The sequence below is a fragment of the Chionomys nivalis genome, chromosome 19, assembly GCF_950005125.1.
Source record: "Chionomys nivalis chromosome 19, mChiNiv1.1, whole genome shotgun sequence".
NCBI lineage: Eukaryota > Metazoa > Chordata > Mammalia > Rodentia > Cricetidae > Chionomys > Chionomys nivalis.
Genome location: NC_080104.1, coordinates 3,471,375 through 3,486,466, shown reverse-complemented (window position 1 = coordinate 3,486,466; position 15,092 = coordinate 3,471,375). Strand labels below are relative to the sequence as shown.

The 15,092-nt window shown below is 42.2% G+C and overlaps 1 protein-coding gene across 1 annotated transcript; it reads left to right on the top strand.

The window, feature by feature from the left end:
- Positions 1-876: 876 nt before the first annotated feature.
- Positions 877-2,873, top strand: LOC130861881 (heterogeneous nuclear ribonucleoprotein L-like). The gene is given in 2 exon segments (XM_057751158.1): positions 877-1,791; positions 1,794-2,873. Coding segments are annotated over 2 exon segments (1,668 nt in total). The 5' UTR covers positions 877-891; the 3' UTR covers positions 2,562-2,873.
- The last annotated feature ends 12,219 nt before the right edge of the window (positions 2,874-15,092 follow it).

Below are 15,092 nucleotides of genomic sequence, written 5' to 3'. Positions count from 1 at the left end.
TGGCAGAGCCATCGGTAAATACTGAGGGGGCACCTTTTATGGGCTGCAAGGCTGTTACTTTTGGAAACACAAAAGAATGTATCTTAGCAAATTGCGACAGAGGGTCACTGGGGTAATGATTGTCAATTGTGCCAAGAACGGAGGAACAAGCGACAGGCCAATTGTCATCAGTTTGGAGCAGCCAATTAAGCTGGTCCTGTTTATAAGGTATAACCAGGGAATCGGGGTCTTTTCCAAAGTATTGGCAACTCATTTCCCTTCCTTTTATGATCATCTGAGCAATTAGGGATGGATAGGTGGCTAACACCTTTGGAGGAGAAGTAGGCAAATGGACCCAAAGCAATGGGTGGCCTCTTTTTATATGTTTGAGAACGCATGCTGCCAAAAGAACACCTGTAGGGGCATGAGGTATGGCACAAATAACAAACAGCAAGGGCTGAGAATAGGAGACCTGAAAAACAGTTTGGCTTTGAATGGTCTTGTTAATTAAGGCAAGAGAAGCCTGAGCTTCAGGGGTGAGCTTCCTGGGAGATAAAGGGTCTGAGTCCCCCTTTAGGATATCATTGAGGAGAAGTAATTCATGAGTGGTAAGTCTTAGGTATGGTCTGAGCCACTGAATATCTCCCAACAGCTTTTGAAAATCATTTAAACTACGCAAGTGGAAGGTACGTAATTGAATTCGTGGTGTCAAGACACACTGTTGAAAAAGCTCATATCCCAGATAGGTAAAGGGATCAGCAATCTGGACTTTATCAGGTGCTATCTGAAGGCCTTTTTGTGATAGGCTATGGGTCAAGTCTTGAAGACAATTAAAAAGTTGGTCTTGAGAAGCGGCGTCGGCGGCTCGAGCAGAGGCAGCAGCCGGATGAGCAGCTGCGGCAGGCGGGAGCGATGGTGAAGATGGCGGCGGCGGGTGGCGGAGGCGGCGGTGGTCGCTATTACGGCGGCGGCAACGAGGGAGGCCGAGCCCCTAAACGACTGAAGACTGAAAATGCTGGCGACCAGCACGGAGGCGGCGGCGGCGGAGGATCCGGGGCAGCGGGCGGCGGCGGCGGGGAGAACTACGATGACCCCCACAAAACCCCTGCTTCCCCAGTTGTCCACATCAGGGGCCTGATTGATGGTGTGGTGGAAGCTGACCTTGTGGAAGCCCTGCAAGAATTTGGACCCATCAGCTATGTGGTGGTGATGCCAAAGAAGAGACAGGCGCTGGTAGAGTTTGAAGATGTGCTGGGGGCTTGTAACGCAGTGAACTACGCAGCGGACAACCAGATCTACATTGCTGGTCACCCTGCTTTTGTCAATTACTCTACCAGCCAGAAGATCTCTCGCCCCGGGGACTCAGACGACTCCCGGAGCGTCAACAGTGTGCTTCTGTTTACCATCCTGAACCCCATCTACTCCATAACCACGGATGTTCTTTACACTATCTGTAATCCTTGTGGTCCTGTTCAGAGAATTGTCATTTTTCGGAAGAATGGAGTCCAGGCTATGGTGGAATTTGACTCTGTGCAAAGTGCCCAGCGGGCTAAGGCCTCTCTTAATGGGGCTGACATCTATTCTGGCTGTTGCACTCTGAAGATCGAGTATGCAAAGCCTACCCGTTTAAATGTGTTCAAGAATGATCAGGATACTTGGGACTACACAAACCCCAACCTCAGTGGACAAGGTGACCCTGGCAGTAATCCCAACAAACGCCAGCGGCAGCCCCCTCTCCTGGGAGATCATCCCGTAGAATATGGAGGGCCCCATGGTGGGTACCACAGCCATTACCATGATGAGGGCTACGGGCCCCCCCCCCACCTCACTACGAAGGGAGAAGGATGGGCCCACCTGTGGGGGGTCACCGTCGGGGCCCAAGTCGCTATGGCCCCCAGTATGGTCATCCCCCACCCCCTCCCCCACCACCCGACTATGGCCCCCACGCTGACAGCCCTGTACTCATGGTCTATGGCTTGGATCAATCTAAGATGAACTGTGATCGAGTCTTCAATGTCTTCTGCTTGTATGGCAATGTGGAGAAGGTGAAATTTATGAAAAGCAAGCCGGGGGCCGCCATGGTGGAGATGGCTGATGGCTATGCTGTGGACCGAGCCATTACTCACCTTAACAACAACTTCATGTTTGGGCAGAAGATGAATGTCTGTGTTTCCAAGCAACCAGCCATTATGCCTGGCCAGTCATACGGGCTAGAAGACGGGTCCTGCAGTTACAAAGACTTCAGCGAGTCAAGGAACAATCGGTTCTCCACCCCAGAGCAGGCAGCCAAGAACCGCATCCAGCACCCTAGCAATGTACTGCACTTCTTCAATGCTCCCCTGGAGGTGACTGAGGAGAACTTCTTTGAGATCTGCGATGAGCTGGGAGTGAAGCGGCCAACCTCTGTGAAAGTATTTTCAGGCAAAAGCGAACGCAGCTCTTCTGGGCTTCTGGAGTGGGATTCTAAGAGCGATGCCCTGGAGACATTGGGCTTCCTGAACCATTACCAGATGAAAAACCCAAATGGCCCGTACCCGTACACTCTGAAGCTGTGCTTCTCCACCACACAGCATGCCTCCTAATTAGCTGCTGGGACGAGCACATCAAGCAGGAAGACGTCTCTTTCCTTTATGCTGTTGGTTTTCTTTGGTTTTGTTCTGTTTTGATTTATTTTTTGCAGTTCTTGTTTCCTTTTAAAATGCTAGTTCAGTAGACGCTTAACCACAACAGAAATGCTGGAACTCTGGAGGGGGGGAGGGGAACTGATATCTCCCAAGATTAACCTTCACTTTTTAAGATAACTGTACGTGTGATTTTTATTTTTCCCTGTTCATACATTTGTGCTGCCCATGTATCTTGGCACACATTTCAATAAAATGGTTTGGAAGCTAGAAAAAAAAAAAAGTTGGTCTTGACAGCGTCAGCTAAAAGAATATCATCCATGTAATGAAGGATATAAACAGACGGCCACTTGGTTCTTATCGGGTCAATGGCATGTGCTACAAACTTTTGATATAAGGTAGGACTATTTGACATGCCCTGTGGCAATGTCCTTCATTGATAACGGGGCATAGGTCCCTGGAAATTAATCTGAGGGACACTGAATGCTAAGTGAGGTTTATCCTCAGGATGCAGGGGATGGTAAAAAAGCAGTCCTTAAGGTCTATGACAATTTTAAAATGTCCAGAACGAATAGTTACAGGGGATGGGAGGCTTGGTTGAAGGGCTCCCATGGGAAACATAGCTTTATTTATTGCTCTTAAATTCTGTAGCAGCCACCATTTGCCAGATTTTTTCTTATTAACAAAATGGGTGAATTCTATGGGGAATTAATGGGCTCTATATGTCCTACAGCAAGCTGTTCCTGCACTAACTCCATTGGTGCCATTGTTTTTTCTCTGGTTAGAGGCCATTGATCAACCCAGACAGGATCACTCATTTTCCAGGTGATCTTATCTGCATGGGGTACAGGAATATCAATGACCATTAGGAGAAAGGCGAAGGACATGGAGCTCCCAGTCCCGCTTTATCTAATTTCTGTGGCACAAAAATTGGTTCCTTAATACCCTGGGAGTGTTTGCCCAGTCCCCTTCCTGGGAGAAATCCCTGCTTAAGCATCTGTTTAGTAACTACCTCATTGGGGCTGCACATTATAACATTCATCTGTGTAAGGATATCATGACCCCAAAGATTAACATGTAGTCCAGGGACCATAAAGGGTGTCACTGAACTGGAATTGCCTTCTTTTTTTGCTTCTGGCAAATACATAAACAATATATAAGTATCTTAATCAGAGGTAGAAATGTGTACACTGCAATATGGTAAATATATATATATGTATATATATATCAATACATTTATATATATATGTGTGTGTGTGTGTGTGTGTTTTAAACAGAGGTAGAAGCATGCATGCATGCATACAATTTTTGTATCCATATAAAAATCTATGCCAATGCAAAAATTATCTATAAGCAATAGCTCACAAATACCAACCTATTATCCTATTATCCCCATCATTCCAATTTTCCCTTTCTTTTTCAAAAAGATCCTTGAGCTTATATAATTCCTCTCCCAACCACCAACTGTATACTAATTAAAATCAACCCCTAAATGATGTCCCTAAACCCAAGGACAAACATTACTGGATGTCGTCCTCTAGAAATACTTTCAGCTGTCATGGAGGTGACGTTCTTTCTGGGGGATCCTGTGAAAGTAAAATGATGGTTAAATTTCAAGATTAATGTCTGGTAAGATTGCAAATAGTCTCTGAGTATTTTGTGGAGATCTGGCCAGAACGTTGTAAAAGATGTGCACCATTTCAGCTAACCAAGTTGGAACCATCTTGTGCAGCTGGTACCCAAAACAGGTCGTGTAGTAGCACTATCAGTATCATGACATCATATCAACCAGGTAGAGCTGCTGTTATGGGGCCCCATCTTCTTCCTGGAAACTTCAAAATTACTGCAGGAAAATTCATTGTTCATTGTGGAAAACTTAAACATTATTTATATAGACATATACAGACATATATATTCAGTGAAAGGTATGATAAAGACAAAAATAGATATGAAGAAAAAAAAGATGTTTTCTAAATTCTTTTTTCTTTCTGTCCCACATCAAATGGCTCTTGACATGAGATAGAATCTCTGGGTTTTTTCATTTAACAACATGCTTGGATTTAAAGAAGGACAGAACAGTTGTCCAACTCTAAAACCAGCTCTATATATTCATAAACATATACATACCTATACATATATATATATAAATGTATACATTGTATCATTTGTACTTATGAACCATATTTGATTTTCTTCTTTCTTTCTTTCTTTTCTTTTTTTTTTTTTTTGGTTCTTAGAGACAGGGTTTCTCTGTGGTTTTCGAGCCTGTCCTGGAACTAGCTCTTGTAGACCAGGCTGGTCTCGAACTCACAGAGATTCACCTGCCTCTGCCTCCCAAGTGCTGGGATTAAAGGCATGCGCCACCACCACCCGGCTTCATATTTGATTTTCTTGATGATCCTTATTGGGTAGTTATTTTTCTACCTGTCGTCATTCAAACATCAGGGGTTTCTTGAATTTTTGAAGACGAGGATTTTCCTGCAATGACAAGAGCAGAACCCTGCCCCCATCCTAAATGCTTTTCTTACCACCTGTATGGTTATCACCAGTGTGGATGAGCTGTCATTTCTCTGTTTCAATAGGTTTCTCCTTTTCAAAGTGAATCTTTATTAATTTTGATGGTATCCATATTTTTTCATCTCCTGTGGAAACAAGAGCAAAACCCCTTCCCCAATGTAGTACATCTCCTGGTTTCCATTGTGAAGTCAACACATCCTTGAAATATACTGGTTGATTCAATTCAGAAGTTTTTTCCATTATCCAATGCCTCTCCACTGATGTTGTTCCTTTCTCATTACCGTTAAGAAAATTCAAGGTTAATAAAGCATTATGTAATCTATTTCTGGGGGTATTTTCCATCCCTTTCTGTTTGTTCAGCATATCCTTTATAGTATGATTTGATCTTTCTATAACTGCCTGACCTGTAGGATTATTTGGTATACCTGTAATGTGTTTTATATTATAATAAGCAAAAAAGCATTTCATTTTCTTAGATACATATGCTGGACCATTGTCTGTCTTTATTTGTGCAAGTATACCCATGATGGCCATAACTTCCAATAAATGTGTGATTACCAAATCAGCCTTTTCTGAGCTCAGGGCAGTTGCCCATTGAAAACCTGAAGTGTGTCTACAGTGTGGTATACATATTTTAATTTACCAAATTCCATAAAGTGGAACACATCCATCTGCCAGAGTTCATTCCTTTGAGTACCCTTTGGGTTTCTCCCTGCGGCAACGGTGTTTGATTATAGAAAGAACAGGTAGGACACCTCTTTATAGTCACCTTAGCTTGTTGCCATGTAATAGATAACTCTTTCTTTAAACCTTTACTATTGATGTGATGTTTTTTATGAGATTCTGAGGCCTGCAACATGCTTCCAATCAATAATTGATTGATTTCAGCATTACTTTGTACTTTGTACTAGAGGACCAGGCATGTTGGGAGCAGTGAGACCCCAGATCCTGAATTTCTTGTAATCCCCCGATCTGAGTGCCTACAGCTGCTCTGAGCATGAGATCCCCAGGAGTTCCTGATGACAAGAGAGTGGTTTCTGGTGGGTTTGACTGGGGCGTGGCTATCTCTATATAATCTGCCCCTGAACACAATAAAGGGGGCATTCTTGGGGAATTCAAGGATGACCTGTGTTGCCGTCTCTATGTGCATGTCTGTGTATTTTAACCTCCAGCTCCCTTGCCCGAAGCTCACGAACTGGGTGCCAGCACACAGAGCACAGACATGGGGGCACAGTGCGTGGCAATTGGAGGTCCCTCCGAGGTTTGGGAACCAGAGAATGCTGAGAGGTCGCCCTCAGAAGGTGAGGGTGAATTGGAGTATATGTGTTAATCCTGACGTCCTTTGCTTGGTTTGGCAGCAAGTGGAAGTCAACTGAGAAAGAGGGGTAAATGAACAGGGTTGTCCCAGGCCAGAGGGGATGTATGTATTGGGAAAAGGTAGAATGTATATAGCTTAAAAAGATAAATGTGTACAGATGTATGATATGTTGATTGTGTTGTCTTTTTTTTTTTTTTTTGCTTTTCGAGACAGGCTTTCTCTGTGGTTTTGGAGCCTGTCCTGGAACTAGCTCTTGTAGACCAGGCTGGTCTCGAACTCACAGAGATCCACCTGCCTCTGCCTCCCGAGTGCTGGGATTAAAGGCGTGCGCCACCACGGCCTGGCTAGATTGTGTTGTCTTTTGTGTTCTGAATTGGAGAAAGACTTTTGATTCTAGGAACTGCTAAGAAAGGTATCTTGACTTTAAAATATGGGCTTAAGAATTTGATGTTTTGGAAAGGAGGTTCTGTTTTTGTCTCCACAGACAATGAGAGCCTAAGGATTTATTCAATATTCCTGTGGTTTGAATCCCCGAGACCTCCTGAAATGTTGCAGTAGAGTGTGAGCGGCAGTGGCTCCAAGGCAAAGCGGCTCCAGGTAGTGGGGGCTGAGGGACTGTGATGCGTGCAAACCCCAGGACCTGCCTTGAGGACTGACAAGGCAAGAATGCTAGGCTGGCTTCCAGAGTGGGCCTCAGGGCGCAGAAGGGCAGCACGATTGGGACAAAGCCCATTGGCCTGGACCGCTCCGCCCCACCCCACTGCACCTCCACCTTCCAGCTTGGTGAGGAGGTGGAGCCTCCCCCCCCTTGCTGTGACCCACATCCTAGGGTGACTGGAAAATGGCAGTAAATTGCAGTAAATACCCATAAGAATGCAGTATCCCTGCTCAGCAGGAAGTAGCCAGACAGCTTGACAATGCCCAGATTCCCTAAAAGATTGTTTAAGTGGGGCCCTTTCAGTTGTTGCAGAGCAGCAAGCCTGCTTCCTTGAGTTCTGCTCCACTCCATGCACCAGTTTGGACCCAGAACAAATGCAGCTGGGGCTAGAAGGCAGCTGGAGCAGAGCTTTGCTAGGTGACTGTGGTGGAAGGCACATTGCCTCAGCCCAGTTGGTGCCTAGCCTAGCAGATGCCACAGTAGGGCCAGGAATATGCAACAAGTGCTGGAGAAAACAAACTGGAGCACAGACCTTACTGGGCTGCCTGAGAATGCAGCAGCAGGACAAGGAGAAGGCAGTGGCAGTTCTAGGCTCTGCATGCTGAAGAGTCTGCGGCAGAGTGAATTTAAATCAACAGACTGTCCTATTGTAGGAGCAGGTGGACTTACAACAAATGTCTTGTTCATTATTTCATTTCTATGACATCTGTTAATATTGCTAATGCCTCTTTTGTGGTGAAACAACTCAATGGTTACTTGAATAGCCCTTGAAATGTTACAATTAGTACACCAGATTGTAACTGTTTTAGCCAAAGGGTTCCATAGCAGAAGCAGGATCAGCTGGGCTGCTAGGGAAGCCAAAGAGGTGCATGAGTGAGAAGGTGTCTTCCATGCACTCAGCTGACAAGAATGAATGTGCCACGGGGGTATGGAAGCTGGGGTATGTTATTTAGGGGACTGATGAAGGAGCAGTGGTTTCTGACTGCTCCTGGGGTCATGGCAAAACCACTCCTAAAAGTCCTGGGTCTGAAATAGTCACACATCTCTGTTCATTTGAGGGAAGAAGGGTGTGGGGGAAATAGTATGAGGAACCAACAGTCTCTGGGATACTTGAATCTATCTGTCTTACAGGCTTAAGTTGCTCTCTTGTGTTCTCTAAAAGCCAGTATTCTCCTGAAGAGATGCTGTCACTCTCTCCTGAGTATAGGTTCAATCAAAGTGACCAAAAGGTTGTGTGGTCAAGAGGGTCTTCTGTTTTATTAAAAATTTAGGGGGGAGATGTTGGGAGCAGTGAGACCCCAGATCCTGAATTTCTTGTAATCCTCGGATCTGAGTGCTTACAGCTGCTCTGAGCATGAGATCTTCAGGAGTTCCTGATGGCAAGAGAGTGGTTTCTGGTGGGTTTGGCTGGGACGTGGCTATCTCTATATAATCTGCCCCTGAACACAATAAAGGGGGCATTCCTGGGGAATTCAAGGATGACCCGTGTCGCTGTCTCTCTGTCTCTGTGTGTCTGTGTATTTTAACCTCCAGCTCCCTTGCCCGAAGCTCACGAACTGGGTGCCAGCACACAGAGCGCAGACACGGGGGTGTGGTGTGCAGCACAGGCAGAATCCTATGGGATCAGATGTGTGTTAAGTTCATAGGACAAAGCCTATTCCTGATTATGTCTTGCACCTGGAAAAACAATGAAGTCAATTCTATATCATCTTGTATAAATTCAGCAGTTTCAATATGCAAGATAACTCTTTCTGCATATTGTGAATCTGTAACTATATTAAGAGATTCATTAAAATTCCTTAGCACCATAAGAATGGCATATAATTCTGCCTTCTGGACAGAATTATAAGGGTTTTGTTCCTCCTTACTCAATTCTTCTGATTTGTAACCTGCTTTCCCTGATTTATTTGCATCAGTATAAAATGTATGGGCTCCAGTTATTGGTGCATCATTTACAATTCAGGGAAGAATCCAAGAAGTTCTCTTTATGAGGTTAAGTCTATCACTTTTGGGATAGTTGCTATTAATTTCTCCCCCAAAATAGCACAAGCTCTTTGCCATGGTTCATTGTCTTCCCATAACTTTTTTATTTCATAAGTAGTAAAAGGCATTATAATTTCTGCTGGGTCTATCCCTGCTCATTGATGAAGTCTCAGTTTACCTTTTATAAATAATACAGAGACCTTTTCCACATAAGTTTTTATGTTTTTATTTGGTGTATGTGGTATAAATATCCATTCTAAAATAATATCTTCCCTCTGCATTAAAATCCCTGTAGGAGAAAATCTGGAAGGAAATATGACTAGGATGCAACTAAGATTTGGGTTCACCCTATCCACATATGCCTCCTGTAATTTTCCCTCAATCATTGTCAGTTACTTTTCTGTTTCATCTGTTAATTCTCTGGGACTATTCAAATCTTTATCACCATCTAAGATTTTATTTAAATGAACTATTAGATCAGGTGTTATCCCAACAGCTAGTCTTAGACAAAATGTCTCCTAACAATCTTTGAAAGTCATTAAGAGTCCATAACCAGTCTCTCCTAATTTGTGCCTTTTGTGCCCTAATTTTCTGTAAACCTATTCTGTAACCTAGGTAATTAACAGAACCTCCTCTTAGACTCTTTTCAGGAACAATTTGTAATCCCAATTAGGCAAGACTTTTTTTTTTTACCTCTTCGAACATCCTTTCTAAAGTATCTTTATATGAATCAGATATCAAAATGTCATCCACATAATGGTAAATTACAGACTTAGGAAATTGTTTATAAATTATTTCCAATGGCTGACTTACAAAATATTGGCATGATGTAGGACTATTGAGCATCCACTGTGGGAGGACAGTCCATTGATATCTCCTAGTAGACTGAGAATTATTATAAGTAGGCACTGTGAAGAAATATTTTTCTATCCTTTTCTTGTAAAGGTATAGTGAAAAAACAATCTTTCAAATCAATAACTATAAGAGGCCATCCTTTTGGTAATAGAGAAGGCAAAGGAATTCCAGATTGCAGAGGACCCATAGGTTGAATTACCTTGTTGACAGCTCTTAGATCTTTCACCATTCTCCATTTACCAGATTTCTATTTTACAATAAACACAGGAGAATTCCAAGGGCTGGTTGATTCTACAATATGTTGAGCATCTAGTTGCTCTTGTACCAGCTGCTCCAATGCCTGTAATTTATCTTCAGCTAGAGGTCTCTGTTTGGTCCATATTGGCTTCTCAGTTAACCATTTTAAAGGTAGGGCTGTTGGTACCTCTAAATGTTTGCTAGTTGCTTTATGTTCTTGTACAGCATGAATGTCTGGTGACCTTTTTCTGTAATACCTCATTATATCTTTCCCAGAATTATGAGTTCCTGGGACTATAGGAATGTTAATCTGGGTATTCCATTGCTGTAGCAGGTCATGGCCCCATAAATTTATTGCAACATCGGTTATATATGGCCTTAATCTTCCTATTTGCCCTTCAGGCCCTATACACTCAACTCATCTCGTGCTTTGTTTTACACGATATAGGGTTCCAATTCCCAAGAACTGAACACCTACCTCTTGAAGAGGCCAATTCGGGTGCCAAGATTCTGGAGTAATGATACTTACATCCACACCTGTGTCTAATAAATCTTCAATAAAAATGCCATTTATACAGACTCTTAGCTTTGGTCTTTGATCGTTAATAGAAGTCTGCCAAAATATACGTTTACTCTGTCCTACTGGATTTTTTTTGACTCATCCTCCACATGTAACCTATCATTTAGACCAGTATTGCTTTTTGCAGCAGACATTAGAGTTTTTAATTTTCTTAGTGAGACATGTTCTCCATTGTGACTGGGAATGACTGGGCCACTTTTGGCTTAGGGGCCTTCAAGAGGCCCCTCAAGGGTTTTCCTGATGGTATCAGGTTGCCTCATCTGTTGTTGGCCCAATGTTGGCCTTTACTGCACCTCCTAAATATACCTGAAGGCCAATATCTCCTATTTTTGTAGTTCCCAGAGGAGATATTCCTAGAAATTCTTTGCCTGCAATCCCTTTTCAGATGTCCTAATTTACCATAAAATGCCTGGCAGTTTGATGTCTCCTCATTGCTTTGGAAACTACTTCTCCTACCCAAGATTCATCATTATAGCCAAATGTCTCAACATTCATCATATGCTGAATCCATTCATCCATAGGTGCTGATCTAGACCTTAAAGGCCCAATTATCTTTTTACATTCTATGTTTGCATTTTCAAAAGTCAGAGATTTAAGAATTATTTGTCTAGTTTCTGGGTCTGTTACTCCTATTTGAAGAGCCATAATTAATCTGTGCAAAAAGTCAGTAAAGGTCTCTCTCTGTCCCTGCCTAACCCTGGTCTATGATTCAACCCTTTTCCTTGGATCTTGTATTCTATTTCAAGCATTCAAGGCTGCTTTGTGACATAGGGACAGTACTTCTTTGTCACAAAGAGCCTGGACCTGTGGATAAGCATATGCTCCTATACCAAGAATTTGATCTTGGGAAATCTCCACACCTTCTGCTCTTCCTTGCTGTTCCATATGTTTAGGTTCTTCTCTGAAATAAATTCCAAACATCAAGGAAGGTCCATCATCTAATACTGCAAACACTAACTGAGAAAAATCATGACGGTAGCTCTGACATTAGAAGCCCAAGTCCTTATCATTTCCTTAACAAATGCAGAGTGCAAGCCATAATTAATGAGAGCTTGCTTAATTTCTTTTGATCATTCATTCTTTTTTTTTTGTTTTGTTTTGTTTTTCAAGACAGGATTTCTCTGTGGTTTTGGAACCTGTCCTGGAACTAGCTCTTGTAGACCAGGCTGGTCTCGAACTCACAGAGATCTGCCTGCCTCTGCCTCCCAAGTGCTGGTATTAAAGGCATGCGCCACCACCACCCGGCTGATCATTATTGGTGTTCATCTACCTTCTTTGACTCCCTTTGATACTTTGTCAGAGTAAATTACAGGGTATGACACTTAAGTGTTGAGCTTGCAAGGGGGATTTAAAAACGACTCAGAAAAGAGCAAACCAGGTGGGCAGAGACTGTCCAGGCTTGTGTATCCCAGGAGGCATGGAGTTTAAATCCACATAGGGAGGTAAACGATAGGGTGCGTGGTGACTTGAAGCCAATCTGAGGCGTGTAAAGAGAAAATATATAGAATTGCAGCAAGAAAAGCCACTGTGTTATAATTTATATTGAACTGCTGGCTCCACACATAGGGCACAGGCTACAGCTGAGGAAGGGCTCATGCCAAGCTGAGCTGGCAGCAGACAGCTGAGCCAGGGGGAGTGGGGTGGGAAGGGGATTCTAAAACAAAACGTTTAGGTGTCAGATGGAGGCGTAAGTCACAAACAGTCCCACACCAGATTGGAATTATGATTAATAGAATGGTTATTTAAAGAGGAAAAACTTACAGATCACTGTCCCAGACAACATCCCTCTGCACAATCAGGAAAGGAGTCTGGTAGCCAGAAGTGGAGCCGGGAACAAGAGAGCATGCGAGGAAGGCTGCTGGTGCTTTTTAAGGAGAGGGAGACCATGCCCCAGTGGGCTGGTATCTCAGCAGCTATTGGCTGGAGGAGTGGAAGGAGCTCCCACAGCACCCCTCCACTGGGGAGAAAATTCTCACAACAGATCATAAGTGTATTTGTTAATATTCCTATGTCTCAGAGTATTAGAAAAAAGAAGTAGCACATAAAAGACTATGTTAGAAGAATATAAACATGGAAGTGGCTTTAGTAAAAATGAACTTGGAAACATGAAGATGATAGTGACTAGATGATCCCATAACAATAATTTTAAAAAAAGACTGGAGACTAAGCCTGCAGGCAGCAAGCTAGTTGTTTTGTCTGTGAGGTCCCTGGCCAGCAAGGGGCCCTGATCCTGTATCAGAAGATCCATTGGTGAGCACTTGAAGGAAGACATGGGCAGGCACCAATGCAAGAATTCCTCCAACAATCTGAAAAACAACATGGTAACACCAGAACCCAGTGAACATACAACAGGAAGACTTGAATACCCTAGTCCAAAAAAAGTAGAAAAAAAGACATTATGAAAGTGATAGAGTCCCTTAAATAGGATATGAGAAACTCCCTTAAAAAATAGATGAGAAGAATAACAAAAAGTTTGAACAAATGAATAAATCCCTAAGAGATACCCTAGGAAAACAAGAAAAAACAATAAAACAGATAATGGAAACAGTTCAAGACTTGAGAACTGAAATGGAGGCAATGAAGAAAACACAAACCGAGGGCCGACTAGATATGGAAAATCTTGGTAAACGAACAGAGACTACAGAGACAAGCATAAGCAACAGAATATAAGACATAGAAGAAAGAATCTCAGATGCTGAAGACACTATAGAGAAAATAAAAGCACTGATCAAAGAAAACAGCTAATCCAACAAATTCTCATCACAAAACATCCAGGAAATCTGGGACACAATAAAAAGACAAAACCTAAGAATAATAGGGGTTGAAGAAGGAGAAGAATTACAACTCAAAGGCCCAGAAAATATATTCAACACAATTATAGTAGAAAACTTTCCCAACCTAAAGAAGGATATTCTTATGAAGGTTCAAGAAGGATACAGAACATTGAATAGACTGGATCCAAAAAAAAAATCCCTGTGCCATATAATAATCAAAACACAAAACATACAGAATAAAGAAAGAATATTAAGAACTGCAAAGGAAAAAGGTCAAGTAATTTATAAAGCTAAACCTATCAGACTTACACCTGACTTCTCTATGGAAACCATGAAAGCCAGAAAGGCTTGGATAGATGTGCTGCAGAAACTAAGAGACCACGGATGCAAGCCCAGACTACTATACCCAGCCAACCTTTCATTCACCTTTAATGGAGAAATCAAAATATTCCAGGATAAAAACAAATTTAAACAATACATAGCCACAAATTCAGCCCTACAAAAAGTAATAGAAGGAAAATCACAACCCAAGGAATCCAACTACGCCCATAATAACTCAGACATCTAGTGACTCTTCACCAGCACAACCCAAAGAAGGGAAACATACAAACTCTACTACCAAAAAAAAAAAAAGAAAAAAAATAACCAGAGTTAACAACCACTGTTCATTAAAATCACTTAATATCAAGGACTTAATTCACATATAAAAAAGCACAGGTTAAGAGAATGGATAGAAAAACAGGATCCAGTGTTCTGTTGTTTACAAGAAACACACCTCAACCTCAAAGACAGACACTACATCTGAGTAAAAGATTGGCAAAAGCTTTTCCAATCAAACGGACGTAAGAAACAAGCAAGTGTGGCTATTCAAATGTCTAACAAAATTGATTTCAAACTAAAATCAATCAGAAGAGATGTAGAAGAACACTTTATACTCATAACAGAAACAAATAATCAAGATGAAGTCTCAATTCTGAATATCTATGCCCCTAATATAAAAGCACCCACATATGTAAAAGAACATTACTAAAACTCAAATTTCACATCAAACCACACACAATAATAGTAGAAGACTTCAACACTCCTCTCTCACCAATGGACAGGTCAATTAGACAGAAACATAACAGAGAAATAAGAGAACTAACAGATGTGATGAATCGAATATACTTAACAGACATCTACAGAGCATTCCACCCAAAGAGGAAAGAATATACCTTCTTCTCAGCACCTCATGGTACCTTCTTGAAAATTGATCACATACTCGATAACAAAGCAAACCTCCATAGATACAAAAAAAAATTGGAGTAACCACCTGTGTCTTATCAGATCACCATGAAGTAAAGCTAGAATTTAACAACAATACTACCCCCAGAGAGCCTACAAACTCATGGAAACTGAACAGTCAACTACAGAACCACCCCTGGGACAAGGAAGAAATAGAGAAAGAAATTAAAACCTTCCTTGAATTCAATGAAAATGGAGACACAACATACCCAAACCTATGGAACACTATGAAAGCACTGCTAAGAGGAAAGTTCATAGCACTAAGTACCCAAATAAAGAAAACGAA